This window comes from Quercus robur, chromosome 4 (genome assembly GCF_932294415.1).
Source record: "Quercus robur chromosome 4, dhQueRobu3.1, whole genome shotgun sequence".
NCBI lineage: Eukaryota > Viridiplantae > Streptophyta > Magnoliopsida > Fagales > Fagaceae > Quercus > Quercus robur.
The window spans coordinates 41,757,975-41,776,966 of NC_065537.1; the positions used below are offsets into that span (position 1 = coordinate 41,757,975).

General features: G+C 34.0%; 1 protein-coding gene across 4 annotated transcripts; it reads left to right on the top strand.

The window, feature by feature from the left end:
- The first annotated feature begins 450 nt into the window (after nucleotides 1–450).
- On the top strand, nucleotides 451–18,169 carry LOC126721818 (putative acyl-activating enzyme 19). Of its 4 annotated transcripts, none has more exons than XR_007653928.1 (17): nucleotides 451–857; nucleotides 2,339–2,842; nucleotides 3,133–3,329; nucleotides 3,425–3,628; nucleotides 3,738–4,454; nucleotides 6,492–7,171; nucleotides 8,420–8,495; nucleotides 8,603–8,689; nucleotides 9,606–9,649; nucleotides 10,584–10,692; nucleotides 12,694–12,753; nucleotides 13,459–13,543; nucleotides 13,686–13,750; nucleotides 15,898–15,952; nucleotides 16,686–16,730; nucleotides 17,736–17,845; nucleotides 17,922–17,978. XR_007653928.1 is itself a non-coding variant. In XM_050424886.1 (17 exons), the coding sequence occupies exons 1-17, from the start codon at nucleotides 551–553 to the stop codon at nucleotides 18,151–18,153; spliced, it is 3,582 nt and encodes a 1,193-aa protein (XP_050280843.1). In that variant the 5' UTR covers nucleotides 451–550; the 3' UTR covers nucleotides 18,154–18,169. The 4 variants fall into 4 exon arrangements, 3 of the variants coding, with proteins under 3 accessions (XP_050280843.1, XP_050280844.1, XP_050280846.1); XM_050424886.1 differs by having other exon boundaries at nucleotides 15,893–15,952; nucleotides 17,922–18,169; XM_050424887.1 differs by lacking the exon at nucleotides 12,694–12,753 and having other exon boundaries at nucleotides 452–857; nucleotides 15,893–15,952; nucleotides 17,922–18,169.
- The last annotated feature ends 823 nt before the right edge of the window (nucleotides 18,170–18,992 follow it).

An 18,992-nucleotide genomic window follows, 5' to 3' on the forward strand; every position in this document is an offset into this window, starting at 1 on the left:
CGGACCCTAAATTTTGAAATTATTACACTTACTAAAGAATAGCTAATAATACAACATTTTAAAGAGAAATAGTTATTCCTCATTTTGAAGAATAGCTATTCATAAAGAATGATTATTCTTTGTAATAAAAACATAATCAAATTAAATAATAACTAAATCATAGGAATAACTATACACCTATTACAGTCTACCAAACATGCACTTTTTTGAGAGAGAGCTTCAACTTATGGCATCCGCTTCTGATGATAGGCTCTTTATCATCAGACCAAGACACCAATCAATTTTTGGTGTAAGCGGAGATTGAACCCCAAATCTCTTATATAACCATAAAAAATTTTATCAATTGAGTTAAAGTGAAATCACACCAAGCATACGCTTAGATCAAGGTAAATTAGAAATTCTATTTTGTATAAAAAAAAAAAAACTGAAAAATGCTGCTTAATATGTCATACCCTGCCCGATATTACGGATTGGTGTTGCCAATTTTTGTCCCTGAGAAAGTGAGGAACATCATCAGCAACAGTAACACACACAGAGAGAGCACAAAGAGATGAGTGATGAAAGCCAAGGCCTTAGCAAAAAGAGAAGAAAGCACAGTGATTGCCACTGCCACTGCATATCACACGAGTTCTTCAGAGTCGCATCCAATCACCCTAACAAAGTCGCCGTCGTCCATTCCCAAATCTCCACACAACTCCGCACCAGTGGCATCGTCGATAACACTGACACTGATAAGCCGCCGCTTCGTGTGAAATCGGCGTCGCCACCTTTTTACGACGGCGACCGCCTCTTCACTTTTTCTGATCTCCTGACCTCCGTTGATTACCTCACCTCTCGCCTCCGCTCCATTCTCCTCGGTAACGATTTAAAATTTTTTTATTTTATTTTTTTCTGAATTTTAAAAACTTTGCATTTATAATGAAAATTCATAGTGTAGATTGCAACAAAAATTTTGAACGCACTTAGAAACAACGCAGGTTTGATTTCGCAAATGGCGAATTTAAAGGCTTGATAGGTTTGTTGTGTAATGCTTTATTGTTAATCTTGTGCGTGCTCAAATGGCGAAACCTTTATCGTCTTTTGAATTGTAAAAACATTATGTTTATATTAAAAAAAAAAAAAGAAAACATAAAGAGAGAAGAAATGGAAATTCATGGTGTTGATGTAATTACCTGTGTTTGAATAGCAACAAAAATTGAAAATTATGAACTAATAAGGCATGTTAGGCATTTTCTTTTCTTTTTTTCCTACAGAAAGTGATTCTGATTCCTCATTTTCTGTGAATTGTAAAAAACTTTATATGTAACAGAAGAAATGAAAAAAAAAAAAAAAGAAAAAAAAATCATAGTGTTGATGTAACTGTCTGTGTTTTTGAATTGCAAAAAAATTGAAAATCATGAACAGTTGGAAAGGCAATGTCACCGAGTAATTGATGCGGTGAATTTAAATTTTAAAGGCATGTTAGGTCCGTTGTGTCTGAGAATTTATAAAGTGAATTGCAAAAACTTTATATTTATGCCAAGAAATATTAACCATATGACAAGAAATAAAAAAAAAAATTAGTATTTGAATCTTTTAAGCTTTTGGAGTTAGTAAAAAATTTTAGTGATTTGAGTTTAAGTGCATTTATTTAACTGCCTGTGTTTGAATTTTTATAAAGTGAATTGAAAATTTTTTTATTTTATTTTTGTTTATACCAAAAACCGTACGAGAAGAAATGAAAAATTATAGTGTTGATGTAACTGCCTGCTTGTGTTTGAATCTTTCAAGTTTTTGAGGTTAGTTGGAAGTTTGCTTTTGTGAGATTGGAAAAATTATGAGTTATTGGAAATGTAATTTTACTGCCTGTGTTTTTGAATTGCAACAAAATTTGGAAATCATTAACTAATTGCAAATGCAATGTCACCGAGTAATCAATGTGGCAAATTTAAATTTTAAAGGCATTTTAGGTATGTTGTGTGATGATTTATTGTCACTCTTGACTTTGTTGAAGCTAATAGTACTCATATTGAGGTGGCACCTTTTTTTTTCCCTCCAAAGGAAATAATTTTGATTCCTCAATTTTCTGTGAATTTATAAAAAAAATTGCAAAAAATAAAGTTACTAAACATCTGAGAAGAAATAAAAAATTATAGTGTTTTAATCTTTCAAGCTTTTGGAGTTAGTTTGAAATTTACTTTTATGATATTGCAAAAAACTTTAACACACTTAGAAACAAGTAGGCTCCATTAACTTATTGGAAATGCAAAGTCAACAAGTAATTGATGCTGCGAATTTACATTTTAAAGGCATGTTAGGTTTGTTGTGTGATGATTCATTTTCATTTTTGGCTTTGAAGGTAATGGTACTCATAATGAGGTGGCTGAGCGTGCTCAAATGGCGAAATCTTTTGTGCCATTTGTGTCAAGTGTGGAGCGATCAATTGAGTATAAGGATATGTATACTCCAAAAGTGGTGGGAATATACATGCCACCTTCAGTGGAATACATAGTTGCTGTTCTTTCTATATTGAGGTGTGGGGAGGCGTTCATGCCGTTAGATCCATCATGGCCAAAGGAGAGGATCTTATCGGTTGTTGCTTCATCAAATGCTGACTTAATTATTGGGTGTACATCTTCATTTGGGAGGAGTAGCAGATACTGGCTTGATAGATCACATTGGCTAATAGAATGCAGCAGCTGTCCCGTCTTATGCTATTCCATGGAAGAAAGCCTTCAAGAGTATATATGTCCGACGGATTTTTTATGGCCTTGTGAAATTGGAAAAGAAAGATTGTTTTGTTATTTGATGTACACTTCTGGATCATCTGGAAAGCCTAAAGGCGTTTGTGGCACTGAAAAAGGTAAATTGCACATTATGGGGTTCAAGTGACAGTCCAGTGATGTTGGTACCCTTTGTGGTGTCTGATGTATGAGGTTTGAACCCCACGACCCCTCCCCCACTATTTACCAAGCAAAAGATAAAGGGTAATTTGCAAATCACCGTATCTTAGACTGCACTTGGCTCTTTAATTATTAGACTTTAGCCTTTATTTTCATATAACTGTTTTCTTTTATTGTTTGAGGGTTTCTTTTTGTACAATGAGCTCCTGTGTGCTTCTTATAGTTTTTTGTGTGTTTCTTTTATTTGTAGGTCTTATAAATCGCTTTATATGGATGCAAGAATTGTATCCCCTGCACAGTGAGGAACTTTTATTGTTCAAGACATCGATTAGCTTTGTTGACCATCTGCAAGAATTTCTTGGGGCTATACTAACTGCTTGTACATTGGTTATACCTCCTTACAAGGACCTAAAAGAGAATGTATTTTCTGTTATTGACTTTCTGCAGGTATGCTTGCATATTGTGGTTTTGACTGTATCTAGAACTTATAATTCAATAATTTCCCTGTTATTGCTAACTGGTAATTTTTACTGTTCTTCTAGGCTTATTCTATTAGTAGGCTTACTGCTGTTCCATCATTGATGAGGTTAATCCTTCCTGCTTTGCAAAGTCAACGTAATAGGGCCATTGCTAGTTCATTGAAAGTTTTAGTGCTAAGTGGTGAAGTTCTGCCTTTATCCTTGTGGGATATGCTTTCCAAGTTTTTACCAGAGACCACCATTTTAAATTTATATGGGAGTACAGAGGTTGGAAAGCAACATTCTCTTTCTAATTTGGTTGTTCAAGTTGTAGAACACATTTGTCATTTTTCTGTTTTTATTATTGATGGCTATTACGTCAATTGTTTGAATTAAGGTGTCTGGTGATTGTACATATTTTGACTGCAAGAGGTTGCCAATGATTTTGGAGATGGAGACGCTAACAAGTGTTCCGATTGGTGTGCCTATTTCTAACTGCGATGTAGTTCTTGTTGGCGAAAATGACACATCCAATGAGGGAGAAATATATGTTGCCGGTGCATGTGTTTCTAGTGGATACTTTTCAGATTCTACTCATTCATTTCTGGACTCTGTAAAATTGCCTCAGAACTCCATTTGTAACGGTTCCATTGGCCATGGAAATCAATTTTGTTTTAGAACTGGTGATTTTGCTAGGCGGCTCCAGAGTGGTGACTTAGTTTTCTTGGGAAGAAAAGACCGCACTGTGAAGGTTAATGGGCATCGTATTGCTTTGGAGGAGATTGAAGATGTGTTAAGGGGACATCCTGAAGTAGTTGATGCTGCTGTGATTTTAAGTAAAGGTCAAGGGGAACTTGTGGTTCTTGAAGCATTTATAGTCTTAAGAGAGGAAATATCCAGTGAAACATTCAGATCTTCTATCAGAAGTTGGATGGTTGACAAACTTCCATTAGCAATGCTTCCTAACCATTTCACAATTACAGAGTCAATACCTGTGTCTTCTAGCGGAAAAGTTGATTATGAGTTGTTGGCAGGTTCAGGATTTCTCACTAAGCAAGTTCAAGATAAGATTGGTGACACGGGGAGCAGTGATCTGTTGCGCATTATTATGACGGTGTGCTCTTCATCCTTCAATATTATCCCTTTCTGTTTTTTGTTTTGTAAATAAAATGCTCTTACGTTTAAATTAGAATTTGTTACATAGTGATGCAACTGTTTTCTTCTTCATCTCCTTGTACTGAGATATATTTTGAAAATGTTTCTATTAAAAAATTTCTTTGATGTTCTCATTCATTTTCAATGATTCTTGTTAGGAATTGTCTTTAGGTGAGAGTTGTGAGACATAGTGGTGGACCCAGACAACTTTACCTGGATGCTAACTTTCTCCATATATGCCCTGTTAATATTGTTCTGCTTGTCAATAATTGCTCAGCTTCATAATATAGGATAGGTCTCATGGTTCATTATCCTCTTAGTTATTATATTACTATCCTCATTCCCATTTGGGAAACATAGAGAATTGGAGTTGAACCAATACAGATTATGACAGTGCCCTGGTCTTTTTCAGTTGGCAACTTGTCTGGACCACTTTCCACTTTTTTACATCATAATAGATTCTTTCAGCTTCAACTTGATTGGCTTTGTAAAGCTGAATAAGTTGTTCTTGGATTCCACTCCATTGTTTTAAGAGTCTCTGTCCTTTTGTACATGATTCTTTTGTAATTTTTTTGACTACTTCGTGTCCTTTGTGCATGAAGTAGTCTTCTTTTAATATATTGTTCTCACTTATCAAAAAAAAGAAAAAGAAAAAAAGAAAAATAAGTCATTCTTCACATAACTCTCAAGATCTGATATGATTATACTTTTGCCTTGTTTAAGCATTACTCCAACAGCCAATAAAGTCTTTATACTTTTGCATTGTTTCAATAAAGTAAGTGCAAGAGTCTTCTATTGGATAGCCTTGGGATTGGCTAATGAAAATATTGAGTGTTGTGCAAGAGAGAGAGAGAGAGAGAGAGAGAGAGAGAGAGAGAGAGAGAGAGAGAGAGAGAGGGTTTCTCTCCATCTCCTGATATTAATATTTAATTAAGTATTTAAATATGCTATTTCTCTGGTTGTATAAAGTTAGTTGAAAATCTGGTAAACAAGGTAACTCTTCTATAACCTTCATGGTGATTCTAGGCCCCATTGGAATATTACAAAGCACATGGCAAGTGTAGCAAAATGCTTACAAACACGTCTTTCATCTTTTCTGATTGAAGCCCCAAAAGATTGAATGTTTTAATGAAAATGGCTTGAAAGATGATTGGACTATGTTTCTCATGCAATTTTAATTATTAAGGTTTGAAGGGATTGACCATCTATTCTACAAATTGTGTTTGCTTAATGGACTCTGATCTTAGTGTATTTAATTAATTGTGTGGAACATAGGGTTATTTGAAACGAACTTGGCAATGCCAATTGATGGCTTCACATCAGTTCTCCTCCTAATATATATATTTGATAAGTAGTTGTCCTACTAATATTTACTTACCTTCCCGTTGTGCATCTAATGCTAGTGTTCAGCTGAGAGTTACATAGGTTTCCTCTGTTAGAGCAAAGATATATATGCTATTTGTTTTTTAGACACTTTCTAGTGTTTATTTGAAGAATAACAGAACATATGGATATGAATTGCATTGTGCAATGCATCATGAGTTGCACAACCTGATATCAAACGTGACTAACATTCATCATTGTTTGTGTTTTGTAAGTATATGCATACCTAAATTAATTTTATTTCTTTTGGTCAATCTCAATTTCTTACAAGTAGATTAATGAGGTTGTATTTTTCTCTTTTGGTATTGAAAATTCATTTAAAAAGGCTAGGGGGGCTAAGGCTGAGGTACGCATCTTATACAAAAAGTTAATGGCTAATTGTCATTAGGCTGGTTGTATTTGCTTGTTAAGATACTGTTAATACTTTTAGCCCCCCCCCCCCCAAAAAAAAAGAGAGAACTAGTATGTTGTAACTATTATTGGGTAATGTAAAGAAATGTAGTAGTTAGCTGAGAAAATAATTCTCGATGTGTCACTTTTGATTACCTTTAAATTGATATTAGCTATTTTGAATCATCAATGACGTAAATATGTATGATCATCTCTCTGGCAGGCCTTTTGTGATGCTTTAAGGGTTGAAGAGGTCTCCAATGATGATGATTTCTTTATGATGGGTGGTAATTCTATTGCTGCAGCACATCTTTCTCACAATTTAGGGATTGATATGAGATTGATTTATTACTTTTCAAGTCCATCTAAGATTTATCTGGCTCTTCTAGAGAAAAAAGAACCGTGGCTTCTAGATGTCCAAAAGGATGATATTTGGGAAATGAAATTTGATGAGGGTAGGAGGAGCATTTTTCATTCCATTAAATCTGAGACCGCAGATCCTTTTCTCTTTAAACCACGGGAGGGTTTATTGAGGACCTCTTCTGGAAAGAATGAGAATAATGCTGTAGTCTCTAAACGCATAAAGGTGGATTCAAATATACATGTTATTGCAGAAGATGGTAGTCCAAGGGATGGGTATTTATGGAGTTCTGCTTCAGAATTCACATCATGTTCTGTCAGCCGGTGCAACAAGGTCATGTATGAAGGGGGGAGGAATGATACATGTCAAGCAACCTGGTCTGCAAAAATTTCAAGAGATAGAAAAGGTTCTATGCAAGAATTTTGGAAAGTTCACATGGAGTCTTGTGTTGATGCATCACCAATGGTTGTATTTAAAGACCCGGAGATCTATTTATTTATTGGATCTCACTCGCATAAATTTCTGTGTGTTAATGCCAAAAGGTATAGTCCACCTTGTAGTTTCTGAATTATTCTGTTCATATCTTTCATATGATGTTTTAGGATGATTCTATGATATTTAGCTATCAGATTTACCATATGATGACTAGGTTTAAATTCTGATTTTCCAGCATCAGAGTTGTGTCTTATTCTGAAAAATATTGTAGATTTCCACTGCCATATTCAATAAAATATAACTCGTATATATATATATATATATATATATGAGTTACATCTAGTTTAACTTTTGTCAATGTTACACCATTTAATGTATATACAAAGCATGTTTTATGAATTGGATAGTAAAAAATTCAATTCACACAAAATTTGATGTGCATATTAAGAAGAAAGAGAATATGTAACACAATGGTGAGATTTTCAAATCAATAGTGGTGTGTGTGACTTTCATAAAGAGTTACCCTACACACACACATATTGTAGATCATTGAGTTTTTGACGTCTTTACTTGAAACAAACTGTTTCCCTGTCATGTGATTTACCTAAAATCTGGTCCAAAATATAACCTGTCTATTTTTTTTTCTATTGGTTAGCCACACACATGCAAGGTGGGTTTGAACTGGCAAGTCAACGCCTTCCACCATGTACTTATGCACGGGGTAAGCGAAGAGAGTTTTTTTTTTTTTTTTGGGGGGGGGGGTGTGGAGGGGGTTTGGGGGAGGAAATGTTGTGCTATGACCTAAAGCTCATTAGCCAAACCTTAATGGAGTAAATGTGTTTAGTGAAATAAATTCAATCTAATTAGAGTCTGATTTCCTGTTGATGCCCCATATTGGTCTTGCAGTTTCTCCTACTTCAACCCTGACAAAGTTACTGATTTTGCAGTGGTTTTGGGTCATGTGGCATCTTATATATTCTTTACAGTTGGATGGCCTTATATAGTTGTAATGCCTAATGTGAAATTTGACAGAGAATGTTAACATGCATATATTTTTTTTTTCCTTACCACCATGCATATTTAATTTTTTATCACACCCGTAGAATGCATAATTGCAAATGTTTTTGAAACATTCATGTTTTCTATTGGTACTAGTTATAATATGTTCTTTAATTATGCAATAGTAGAAGTAAAGCGTTTCATTATAATAGAGGATGAATGTTCATCTGAAGACCAGGGCAGAAACCTTCAGGGGTTACTAGGAATGTGATTTGATTCTGACCATGCACAGGGCATTTAGCATTAACCATTTGTATTCTAACTCAAATGTTGTTCTGCTACATATTTGGGTTTAGTGGTTCTGTCCAGTGGGAGGTCAAATTAGAGGGGCGAATTGAATGTTCAGCTGCAGTTCTTGCCGATTTTTCTCAGGTTGTTCATTTTATTGTTTGCTTATATCAAGTTCTTCTACCAATTACCATGAAAGGAGCTTAAAACGCTTTTAATGTATTTATTGTAAATTGTGCCATCTCTTTTAGGTTGTAGTTGGATGCTACAAAGGCAAAATATATTTTCTTGATTTTATGCATGGAAACATCTGCTGGATTTTCCAAACGTCTGGTGAGGTATGATAGTTATGATGCTTTTCCTTCTTGCGTTTGTATCTTCTTGTGTGAGGGATCTTTCTGGTCTTTGTAGTCTCCTAGCATTTGGGTTGGTAATCTTTGAGAGTTTACTGAATACTAATTATAGGGACTTTTGTGTTTTGGATGAATTAATTATATAGCTGATATGACATAGAAATATTTGAAGATTTTCTGGGGATGGATTTTTTGATATGTTTGTTGATAACAATCATGGGAAATTTGTAGAAATTGTTACCTGTACTGCTTTCTAATGTACATAAGTGAATCATTGCTTCTCAGATAGAGGATCTGCAAGAACAGGAAACGGACCTTTTCCCATTATTTAATAGATTTAATGAATTTCAATTACAACATTCAATATTGATCAATGCAAATAAAGATCAGATTTCCATACACATAGAAGCTTTTACGTATATTATGTAGTTCAAGTTCCATCAGAATTTTAGACTTTTAATATGTGTAGGATGTTTTGTATAGCCTTGGTGGTAGTTTCTTTAGGTCTTTGTGTCCTTGCAATATATAAGCAAACAATATGTGTTCTTCTTCTTCTTCTGCTTCTCTCTCTCTCTCTCTCTCTCTCTCTCTCATTTGTGGAATCTTACAAATAAATTGAGGTTATTTATGATTTTGTGTTTTTTTATGTATAAAGATATAGATGATTGGGCATAAATTGAGCAAACTGTCTCTAAACAATTTGGAAATCACTTTTAATGTTGGGTATAAACTAGAATTTATATGATTAATGATAGAAACACCTCTTTGAAATTGCATCATGGCTCTCAAGTTTTGCATTTATATTGGATTGCTTATATCTAATTTCTCATTGCACACATTAAACTAAGATATTGCTTCTGCTGTTTGGGCTCATACGGATTTCATTTGTAACATTTGAAAGGTGAAGTCGCAGCCAGTCGTAGATGCACGCAGGCAATTGATTTGGTAATTTTCTTGATACTTCGTCTTGTGTTTTTCTTCAACTGAACTGGTCATTGTTTGTCAATTGTAGAGAGAGAGAAATTATCCCTTTAGTGATGCTGTCCAAATTAAAGATATCAGTTCTCTTTCTTTTCATCTTTCAATAATCATGCATGACATTGCTTTCATAATGTATCACCTAAAATTTACATTGGTCTCGGAAAGTAAATGGTTCAGTTTGGTCAGTGGTCCTTGGACCAATGGCATCTCCTCCACTCACATACAAGGGATGGAGCATGAAGTGGTGAGTTTAATCCCACATGATTTAGTCATATCTACCTATTATATAACACAGAAAGTGAATAGTTAGTTTTAGTGGCAGAACCAAAATAAGAGAAACAAGAAGCTGTTCATGCTACATCAAACATCTCCATTCCATTATGCAACATTTAGGGAAACATGGAAAACTTTTTTCTTATTGCTTTTTACGCTTGAACTTTGAAGTTTTGTCTGTAATTTGTGTAGTAGAGAGCTCACTTGTCAAACTCAAAAACTTAGAAGAACATTATATCTTTATTTTTTGTTTGATGGCACAACCTCTGTCCTTTTTGAACACTTAAACTGATATTAATAATGTAAGGATGATCTTTGGTGCTTCATCAGTCTATTTCTTCTGCTGGCTTCTTTTATAACTTTTCTTTTTTTTTTGTTATGTTTCTTTATTTATTTTATGGTTTTATGTCATCTGTAAAGTGTTGCTTTTCCTCAATGATACTGTGATTTTTGTTTGTTATTTCAATTTCATTAATTTTGGTGAAATTATGCCATACTGTTGTAATTTATTTGCTTGATAAGAATTCTTTTACACCATTGATTGGCTAGAGGAAACCAGCCCCCCTCCCCCCTCCCCCCCTCTCTCTTTTTACAAGGATTTAAATCTGCAACAAATTATTTGTAGGTGTGGATCACATGATCATAACTTATATGCTCTTGACTACAAAAATCGTTGCTGTGTTTATAAGCTTTCATGTGGTGGGAGTATTTTTGGCTCGCCTGTAATTGATGAGGTGAATCTTATTTAGTTTTGCTCCACAAAGCATGCTTGATCAACTGGCAAACATTTACATTTTGGTTTGAATTACCTTGTTATTTTCTTTTTGATTGTGATGTGTTTTCTTGCTATTTTGCGTATAGTCTTATTTCTAATATATTTGTTTCTAATCTTTGCACCTATTGCATCCAATATGATAGTCACCATCTTTTTTATATTTAGCATTTTCCCCCAAGTTGTAATTCAACATGGAATAGTCTTGTTATGTGCATCTAAATATCAATCAGTTTTTGGATTGTTTTTGTACCTGGGATTGGTAATGGAAACTTTTTCTATGAAAAGCATTTTATTGAAATAGCTCATAATGGGTTTCAAATATGGGCAAGAATGGCCAAATAACACTATTTGGCGAAATATAGCAATCTATCACAGTTCACGAAATATTTAGTAATCTATCACTATTTTGTAACTTGACTTCATGGACATTTATCCCTATCTTACACCACAAAATATCCACAAGGGCATTTATCCCCATAAGTCATGATAAATTGGATCACAGAAATGTATTGTAACGAATTTAACACAGAATGAAACAAGTCTAAGATACAAACATACAAGCCATACAACCAATCACTATCTATTTCAGTTTAAATAACCATCAAAGTAGTATGCATGTAATGGAGACATCTGATCATGAAATTTTTTCTTGAAACTTTTAATACTGTAACCTAGAAGGCAAAGAAGTTTCTAGGATGCACAACATTTTGAGATGATAATAGATAAATCTGATTAATTTATCAAATAGCAATAACATCAGATTTCATCAAATTTAAAACCCACAAGAAATTGAAAAAAAAAAAAAAATTCACTGTATTCAATTAGACAAAGGTTCTAAACAACTGAGAGAGGGGTTTTGTACTTGCTGATGTCAAAATTGATCAACAACTCCGTATGTGCAGATCCCCAAGCTCTTGATGCCAACAACTTTGTGTTCTGCCTTGATTTGATACGAGCTTCACTTTGTTCAGGATAGGGCTGATACGGTTTTCTGGTGAAGCACTGTTAGGCACAGTGGGTGGGCTGAGTGAAGGGAAGTTGGTGAAGGAGAGAGGGAGAGTGGGTTTTCCGGTGAGAGAAGGAAGCTTTGGGGAAGGAGAGGGAGAATGAGTCTGTGAAAACAGTTTTTACTTACAGTAGAACTCGAGTTTAGTGATAGCGAGTTCCACTGAACACATAACTCAAGTTCCATGTGGACTTTTTAATTAAAAAATGCCAAATCAGCGGGTGCCACCGTGGCACAGTTCTAAGAAATTCGATTTTTGGGAATTTGGGTTACATTTAAAACTCGAGTTCCATGAACTCGAGTTACAAAAGGTGGTAGATTGCTATATATTTCTCCAAAACATGCTATTTGGCCATTTTTATGCTGCTGCATAAGAAACAGCTCAAGATGTTTTTTGGCTTAACATTGGATTCGCTTTTAAATGAAACTTCATAAAGTATATTGTTACAGTAGCATGATTTTACAAAAAGGACTCCAAACAATTATAAAAGGTTGTTTGTTGTACTGGTTTGAGTAGTGTAGCAATTGTGGTAATAAGTTGTAATGGGTTCTATAAACATAGTTCTTTTTTTTGAGAAGGGGAGGGGGGGGGGGGGGGGTAGGAATGATTAGTTTCTCCTAGTTGATGTTTTGAATATCTTTTCATGATCATGTGCCTTTGTGGTACAACTAGAGAGAAATATTATAAATAATGGGAAATGTTTCTATGATCATCACTTGATTTAGAGTCTGATCTTTTTTCCAAATTGCTCATCATCATGATAATAATCATTATCATATTATTGGTTTCTTGGCTTTGAGAAACTAAAGTTGTTGCCATCTGTGTTATTTTAACCCCAGTCTCTATTAAACACATGTTGTTAAGAGGGTCAAAACAAAAGCTTTAACTAATTTGGAGATTGTTGATCTATCTTCTGTCTTACTGATTTAATATCTAATTAATTTTTCATATAGGTGCATGACACACTTTATGTGGCTTCTACTAGTGGTCGTATGACAGCTATATCAATTATGGTATGACAGATTTCAATTTTATCAGTTTATGAAGATAGAATTAATTTCCCAATGTATCAAATTCAGGAAATTCTTAAGTGGTTCAAGAATGGGGATTGGATTTGTGGCTTTTGATTGCGGTTCTTGTGCTTGAAATGGAGTCACTTCATGCCAATTTAGATTTTTTTTTCCCCACATTTTTTAAAAAATGGGATCTGTATTGTAAGGAAGAAACGCTATTTTCAAAACCTATGAACAAAGAATTTGTAGAGTAGGTGCGGCAAGAACTTCTGTTACATTTACCGTTGTTCTTACATGATTGTTTCATCCTTCTAAATGGTCCTTCACCATTCATCTCCCCATTTGAAATTGGCATTATCTCTTTGCCACTGATTGCTTATACAACCATTTCTTTAATGGGAAAGGAATATAGCATTTTATTAAATAAAAGAGAAATATTAAAGATGAGGACTATAAGGTGTTCAACCTAGAGCAGAAGCAGAATAAAACATAAAAGAGACAAACCAATACTCCCAACTAAATCATACTGGATCTTTTGCTGTAATTTTTTAGGGGACAACTTAAATATATGTATACCTTTGTATGTTCCACGTTTATACTTTTCTTGTTTTTCTACTTGTTATATCCCTTTGTAGGTGAAACTCCCTTCATTATTTGAATTTTTTAAAGTCGCTTGATGACTTATGCTACACTTCACAAATGCAGATTTTACCATTTAATACTTTGTGGCTGAAAGAGTTAGAAGTGCCAGTGTTTGGGTCTCCCGCCATCAATTCTCTGAATGGAAATGGTATCAATTTGTTCATTTAATAATTGTATATGTATTTCGTCTTTGTGATCTTTGAAAGTTTGTTCCTGAAAATATATTTGTATTATTAGATCATTATGTTTTATATATTTGTATAATACTTTTCTGCTGTTTTCCACTGCAGTTATTTGTTGTTTGGTGGATGGGCATGTTATCTCTTTGGACTCAAGTGGATCCATTGTCTGGAAGGTGCAATTTCATTATATTGCACAATAGTTAAAATCTATGTGACTTATACTATTATCCTTATAATAACTATATTTGAATGATTGCTTAATCCACCAGTTTTTCTTTACCCTTTGTGACATGCTAGACTAAGTGATCTGTCAACATGCTTAGTGGGCTTTTGGGTAGGAAAAGTTATTATATGGGGAGTTTGTCATGGTGAAGGAAAAGGCTTTAGAATTTTGAGAGATAAGAAGGGCTTAATTATGGGTTCCAAAAGAAATAAAAAAGAGAGTGTGACTGTTCCAGGGTTGTGAACAGTACCAGTGTACATTGAAGAAGAAGACATAGAGAGCACACACCTCAGTGTTCAAAACTCAATATTCCATTATCAAAGTCTGAATTTTTTGAAATGAAGTATATATAAACTCATTGACTCATAACCTATCAGAACTAGGACTTATATTTTGACTAGTAAACAAAAATAAAATAAAATAAAAATCCCAACAAAAAGGAGGAATAAGTTGGACTCAAAGAAAAAATATATATATTCAAGACAGCTAGGGACTCCTAGAAAGTTCTAGGATGAAAACCTAATTTTAAAATTTGTATTAAAATTTTGATCCTAGACTCCTAATGCGATTGCCTTCAACACCATATAAAATGCATCTTAATTTGTTGCTACACATGAGTTGCACACAAGAAAAAATTTCAAGTTGCCAAAACTGAAAACTGGTTGGAAAGAAGGTTTTTGATGTTAAGAAATTAGAGTAAATACAGAATGTTGGCGCACTCAATATAGGCATTTCATATATATATATATATATATATATATATATATTTATTATTATTATTATTATTATTATTATTTTAGGCTTTTTGCCTATTTCAGTTTGTTCCTCTCGAAAGGGGGGGTTAATCCTTGGGGGGTGTGCCCTATCTTATTTATTTATAAAAATGGGATCCTCCGGGGGGGTCTGACCTTGGCAATTCTTTTTGCTGTTATTATTTTGATAATTCAATCATTACAACTTAAAAATGGGGGAGGGGAGATGCAAACCATGGTAATCATTATTAGGAGGTTAAGCAATGCTATTGAGTTATGAGGCTCTTGCTCTCTTTTGTGTTTGTCTAGAAAAATCTAGAACACTTCAATTATAGAAGCAAATTTCTAAGATGTGCTATTTTAATTGCTATCATCTTTATGTGGTAAATCAACGATCAACATTGCAACCTACCTTTGCACATTAAGTGCACTGCAAATCTTTGAGTTAAAGTGAATTTATTTCTTATTAATACCTTTCAAATATAAATAAAAGGTGGTAATGGAGGACCATGGTTGCAACCATTAAAAACATATAAAAGGCATCCAAAACTAATTATAATACCCAAGCATTAATTTGGAACATGTTGGATGATGCCAAGTGTATGTGGGAGTTTGAATAAGCTTGCTAGTAGATTATGAGTTTTATTTTATTATGTTTGGGAATTAAATAGCTATGGTTAGATTTCTTATAATTATATTCATTTTTAAGTTGGGCAATATTCTAATTATTTCGTTTCTGGGCATCCGCTATAGTAACGGTCCATTGGGTCTTATTTTGGATTTATTTGAGTTCTGTTATTTAGTTTGGGCTCAGAGTAAAAGCCCAAGGGGTCCAACTTTTATTAAGGTTTCAAGCAGTCCAAGTTCTACTAAAAATAGGTTTTAGTAAATGTATTTAAAGGGATTTTCAATAGAGAATATTTTTTTTGTAAATTTTTAGAAGTTCTAAAGCTTTGTTTGGGGTTTGCGTGATGCAACCTTCTTTATGGTGTGGTGCCTAGTCTTGGAAGCTTATCTTCTTCTGTTTTTTTTTTTTTTTCCCCCCTAACTTCCAGCAACTTGAAACCTTGTAACCCTAAAACCACACATTGATTTGTTACTTTTGAAACCCTAAAGTCCAAAATTTCATAACTATAGATCCGTAGTAATCAATGGTCAATGCAGTCTATCCCTTGCACAGTGTCTTTTAGGAGTTACTTGTTAAATGTGATCTTTTGATCTAAAGATATGTAAGTTTAATTTTCTGCCTCACTTTTACATTGTTGTAACATGCGTGATTGGGATTTTATAGGATCTTTTAAGTTTTAACCCTTTTTCTAACCAATGACTTCCTTCTCCAGTATAGAACTGCTGGTCCAATATTTGCTGGACCCTGCATTTCTGCTGCTCTTCCTTCTCAGGTATTACCGTTTTTTTTCCAAGCAATTAAGGGTTATTAGTATTATTGCACTTCCCACATGCCTACTTTTAATGAAAATGTAGTATTTATTACTATCCCACTTCCTGCGCGCCCTACTTTATAAGAAAATGTACATTGATGATATTATTATTATCCCCCCTCTGCATGCCCTACTTTTTTTTAACACAAAAATGTACATTGAGGTAGACATTGGTTGTATTGTCAATACATTTTGGCATGAGGAATACACCTAATGATGATTCCATACTGTTTAAAGTATGAGATTATCTCGTGTAATAGTGCTGATATGTCCTAGACATGTAGCTTGGGATATTCTCTTTCTATAGTACTTTGATATGTGTTGTCAATGAGCTTAAGCTCAAATGAAATTTCATCAAGAACTGGATGGAGGATTATGTCTTGGGTTTGAACTTATTAGCTGCTTGTGTTACTTATCAATAATAAGTAAAAAAAAGTGTTAAATATCTGTTGGTTTAAAAAAAAAAAGAAAAAAGGCATAATGTTTGAGCGTGTCTTAATATTTTAATATTATTCTCTAAAGAAACTCTTGTAATAATAATAATTTGGTATGAGTAGTTTCACCACATAATACACCTCATCCCCCCACACACCCCACCCCCCACACACACAGGCATAAAATTAACTCAGACCATAGTGATGAGAAAATCTTTTGCATAATTATATATTGTCTTATTTTGTTTATTATTCTACAGGTGCTTATATGTTCCAGAAATGGAAGTATTTATTCACTTGAACTGGTAAGTTCCAGCAATTATCCTGACCAAAAATGTGTTCATGATAATTTGTTTTATTGGCTATCTACACAACCTCCCAGTGGTTTGTCTTGAACATCTCATTATTTTGGAGAAGTGTCATTCGAGCTAGAGCTCAATGGCACAAAAATTTGAAGATAAATAGTTTTGGTCTTCTGTAATTTCTGATTACAGAGAATCTCACCTCATGCTTGAACCAAGAGCTTGATCTCTCTTTACAGGCTGCTTGATTACTGGATAGTCTGACAGTTCTTTTTCTTTACCTTGATTTCATTTTATAATCTATTGTCTTGAATCCCACTTGTAGTAGATGTCTGCCTAGAAAGCAAGCAAGCATTTTTGTACATCTAATTGGTTTCCCTCATAGATAATGTTAGATTTAGAAATTAAAATTTGAGGTTTTGCTTGTTCTAAGTTAAAAGTTCGTTAATTGATGCCTCCCAAAACCTTTCCAACCATGACTAGTGACCTTGATGTTTGTTCTCACATTCATGAGTATTAGTGCAAAGGCTTGATGATCATTATTATCCAATAGATGTTAAGGATTTTATACTCTTCAATTGTTTCTATTTTAAGCAAAATCTTCACATCCCATTTTACCCAATAAATCAGTTCATTAGGACATCTTTCACAAGTTGGACCCATGTCTTCACATCCTGCTTTACCCAATAAAAACGTTTTTTGTTTTAAAAATGTGGAAAAGGTTTGTCTTTTACAGCTTGTTTTCCATTGACTTGTTTTTCGGTCATACCAAATACCAAAATATAGTGTTTTCTGCCAAAACAAATGGAGCGTTTAAGACACCAGCTCTTTGTAGGTGGACACCAGATGGTTAGAGTAAGAATCTATTGCTTGACTAAATAAGATATTTAAATAATAGAAACTTGTGGCATAAATCTCAATTTCATTTTTTAAGATGTACAACCATATGTCAAACTACTCATTCAATTGACCTCAATTATTGGTTATTGCTGCTGGAATTCATTCCAGGAAAAGGGAGAACTACTGTGGGAATACAATATTGGAGATCCAATTTCTGCATCTGCTTATGTTGATGAGCACTTACGGTTGATATCTGATTCTTCCCATTCATCTGACAGGTAGAGAAAATGCACATATCAAAGAAAATCTGAACATACAAATGGTCATTTATACATTTTTCCTTGATGTTTCCAGGTTAATTTGTGTCTGTTCCAGTTCTGGAAGTGTATGTTTGCTTCGAGTTAACTTGGAGGTCAACAGAGAGACGAGTCAATTAGGAATAGATGTGCAGGAATTCGCTAGGTTGGACCTCCAGGGAGACATATTCTCTTCACCTGTAATGATTGGTGGCAGAATTTTTGTTGGTTGCAGGGATGATTATGTGCACTGCATTGTTGTTGAAATTCAAAGTCTATTGCAATCATAGAGCTTATTTGTGTGGCCTTCACTATCCAAACCATCGTCATATTCATCATTAAGCCATGAGAGTCTAGCTTGACCCATGCCATGAAATCTTTTCGTCAACTTAATTCAGGTTTTAGCTTTGCAAGGTCTCTAAGGGGACATAACATAAAGAATCTAGGTTGACCCCCACTTGGTTTTTTATTTTTATTTTTCTATTTTTAAATTAATTTTTTTAGAAACGAATTATATATTAGAGAAGGGAGGCAAAATCGAGAGGAACTATCCCATCTGATTCACAAGAACCCAAACAGTGGGAAATAGAGGAGATGGGGATGGTTCCATGAGGAGGCCCAACTAGCGAGCAAGTGTGCTGCAGAGTTGGGTTTGATAGGACTATATATATATATATATATATATATATGTGCTGATTACTGCATCCCTCCCTTAAAACCCGTAGTCACTGTCCAAATCAAATGATTTAGTGACACAATTGGGTATTCTCGTCAACAACATTTCAATCCTAGATTAGCCTTATAGTAGTTGAAACTTAAAAAGTTAGTTTCCTAGAAAAACTGTAACAGCAGACCAGCCCAAAGATGGCATGCAAATTTAACTTCAAAAATCAATTTTGGAAAATTTCCAGATTTAATCTCCTATATGTCAGGCTACTATATCCCAAGTTTGGTGTCAAAATTCTACTACTAAGTCAATTATAAAGAGTTTAATTTAGTGATTTCAGATTGTATTCTGCAGCAAACAACCCTTTGTTTGGTTACCCTTTGACACCTCAAATGACAACAAAAACTTGTGAGATTTCACAAATATTCAGTACCTTATGAGTGAGTAGTTAACTTAGGACCT

Bases quoted from the DNA above. Each gene is read 5' to 3' on its own strand.
- LOC126721818 (XM_050424886.1), top strand. From the start codon at position 551: ATGAGTGATGAAAGCCAAGGCCTTAGCAAAAAGAGAAGAAAGCACAGT. The intron at 2,843-3,132 runs GTAAATTGCACA...TTTTATTTGTAG, and splicing joins CGTTTGTGGCACTGAAAAAG to GTCTTATAAATCGCTTTATA. The intron at 13,544-13,685 runs GTATCAATTTGT...TTTCCACTGCAG, and splicing joins CAATTCTCTGAATGGAAATG to TTATTTGTTGTTTGGTGGAT.